This window comes from Pinus tabuliformis, chromosome 1_2 (genome assembly GCF_031772625.1).
Source record: "Pinus tabuliformis cultivar Carrire ecotype Pingquan chromosome 1_2, CPIR1, whole genome shotgun sequence".
In the NCBI taxonomy this organism is placed as follows: domain Eukaryota; kingdom Viridiplantae; phylum Streptophyta; class Pinopsida; order Pinales; family Pinaceae; genus Pinus; species Pinus tabuliformis.
In genome coordinates this window covers 102,755,761-102,758,446 of record NC_142298.1, presented here as the reverse complement: position 1 = coordinate 102,758,446, position 2,686 = coordinate 102,755,761, and the positions used below count along the sequence as shown (strand labels likewise).

The window sequence follows — 2,686 nt, the reverse complement described above, 5'->3', positions numbered from 1 at the left end:
AATTATGATTTTTTTCCAACAGATATTCTATTTTTTTCTCACATCCACCCACCTCCAAAAAAATAAAATTCTATTTAGCTGTTTTTTAGAGACTCTTCAAAAATAAATTATATATATATATATATACTAACTATAATTTTTCATAAAATTATTAAATTTTTAAAATTTAAGATGTATCTAAAAATATATAAACATATGCCAAACCCTAAATAAACTATATGTCTTAACCTATATAAATTTAACAACGAAAAATTGAGATCTATAAATTCAACCAATTTTCACTAAATTTTAAATAAAATTCATTAAAAATATAAAAAATATAAACATTAAATATTTAAATTATACTCAATTTATTACACCGCTAATTAGTAAATATAGTCTTCCCTATTTACTATTTGGCATTTTATTTTAAATTCCTCCCTCATTTTCCCAAATATATTAAATTACATTGAAGCAATACAGTACAAAAGCCTGCGAGGACTTCAGATCTGTCATGTGGTAACTCGAATGTTATGTAATCATTAATGTTTCTCCATAAATTTGAGTGGAAGTGATTATGTGATTATTCATAATATGAAGAATTTTATTAGTTATCATGGAAACTCGTTGATTAAGCTTATTTCTCGTAGAGTCAAATGAATGATAGAAATATTCAAGTTCTGTTGTTTGGTATCTGGCTTGTTCGACTTTAAGAAAAACCACTATCAGAAACAAAATCATGTTTAATATTGAACTCGATTATAAATTAGGTGTCAGTCTTGTTATCGTAAAAAAAAATTCTAAAATGAATTTAACTTTGTACTTCATGCTTTAGAAATAGTCAACTTTCCGTTTTCTCTTAATGGCATACCCTTTAGGACACTCATACATATATTAAGAAAATTTATCAATCGAACATTATTTCCATGGAAGTTCATTAGCTGACATATTTGTTGGACTTCTGGTGCAATTGAAGTACATGGACCAAAGGGAAAACTGACAGTAAATCACACGGTAGCTAGGTTGGGCAGTAAACTTGGTCGCATTAAACGCCAGCCATTCAGAAAGCGTAAACAGCATTCAAACTGACAACATAAAAATGAAATCAAGTCGGAGGATGGATAACATCCATTTAAGTAAAGACTTCAACGAATTGCGAGTAGGACGGCTATAGATTCCTGCACCTTGGCCGGATCCAGCATAATTTCTTTCACTCTATTGTCCTCACATATTCGATCGATCCACGCGCTTAACAGCGGCATGTCTATTAAAACTGAATCTGAATTAGTAATGTTCTCCAGGGCTTTCACAAACGCTGACACACCAGCCAATGCTATGTCAACAAAGCCGATCTCATCTCCTCCAAAATACAGTTTCCCGGAGAAGCAGGGGCTCGTTCGCAGAGCTTCCTCCAATACAACTAAGTTCGCCACTGATTCTTCTAACGCTTTCTGTTGCTGTTCGCCCTGGCCAGTGAAAACTCCCCGAAGGCATGGCACCAACTGAGGCCACACACAAAGAGCACGGACTTATTAATTACGTATTTAAAAAACGCAGTAAATACTTTTAAAAGACAAATGAGGTGATTACAAAGTGAACTTATTACCTTATCGTCTATGAAGGCAGCCCAGAAGCGAGCAGTGGCTCGGTCATATGGATCTTTGGGCATAAGAATAGGTGCCTTATTTCCCCATGCGTCCTCAATGTACTGCACAATAATCATTGACTCACAAACCGGCTTTCCATTGTGAATAAGCACTGGAATCCTCTTGTGAACGGGGTTCGATTTCAGCAGCAGCTCGCTCTTAGGCTGCAAATTATCTTCGATGAACTCGTAATCGATGCCTTTAAGAGCCAGTGCTATGCGAACCCGAAGCACAAAGGGACTCCAAAGGGCACCTAACAGCTTCACTTGCCTCTCTTCTCCACAGGCTTCCATCGGGATTGCTCTGAAATGTAGTTTAGAGGTATCTCTGTCGCTACAATGATATACAATGATCTTCCTCGGATCTCGTGAATAAATAGGTATCGCACAGCCAAGAGTCCTGACGAAGCACGAAAGCAGGTTGCTGCGCGGGCTCTCACCCGGCGCACACATGCTAAAATTCATTAATAGAAGGCGGCAAGTGAAGAGACCATTACCTAATGCAGGAGAAACTTTACGGTCCTCTCCGCCCGCCCTTTGGTGTACAAGTTAGACAGTTTTGTGTCTTTATTAAATACTTTTTAAACCATCATAAGTCATAATGACTATCGTTTTTTAATTACTCAGCGAATCATGCTATACGCTTAGTTTTGTTTTATTGCACACATTTTAATATAGCCGTACAAAATTTTAATATATAAGTTCGGGTTTCCAGTACCTTCGTCACTGCAATATTATTTTACTTATTTTGAATGAATATAAGAGTGCCTGTGCGTTGGAAGTTACACCATTTTAATATATTTCTGGGTTTTGCAGGACAAACCAAACGTGATAAAGTACCGTTTGCTGGATTTAGAGACGTCTAATTGCAATAATTAAGTTGGACATACGTGCATCATGATTATGATGTCAATTACTGTCAGCAAGATTACATTCATATGCCAAATAATGTGATTAATTAAGTCATGGCATTAAACGTATTTAATCAGGATTTGGATACAAATACATATAGAATAATGTTAATCAATTACAATTGTTAATGGACCGATTATAATTGATTAA

The 2,686-nt window shown here is 35.4% G+C and overlaps 1 protein-coding gene across 1 annotated transcript; it reads right to left on the bottom strand.

Annotated features, from left to right (window-relative positions):
* Positions 1-874: 874 nt before the first annotated feature.
* On the bottom strand, positions 875-1,952 carry LOC149204697 (glutathione S-transferase U17-like). Its single transcript, XM_089393352.1, has 2 exons — positions 1,586-1,952; positions 875-1,481 (listed from the first exon to the last, which is right to left on the bottom strand). The coding sequence occupies exons 1-2, from the start codon at positions 1,916-1,918 to the stop codon at positions 1,125-1,127; spliced, it is 690 nt and encodes a 229-aa protein (XP_089249478.1). The 5' UTR covers positions 1,919-1,952; the 3' UTR covers positions 875-1,124.
* Between the last annotated feature and the right edge of the window lie 734 nt (positions 1,953-2,686).

Excerpts from the sequence above, each read along its gene's own strand:
- LOC149204697 (XM_089393352.1), bottom strand. The coding sequence starts at position 1,918 with ATGGAAGCCTGTGGAGAAGAGAGGCAAGTGAAGCTGTTAGGTGCCCTT. Across the intron at positions 1,482-1,585 it reads CTGCCTTCATAGACGATAAG|TTGGTGCCATGCCTTCGGGG; the intron begins GTAATAAGTTCA and ends GTGTGGCCTCAG.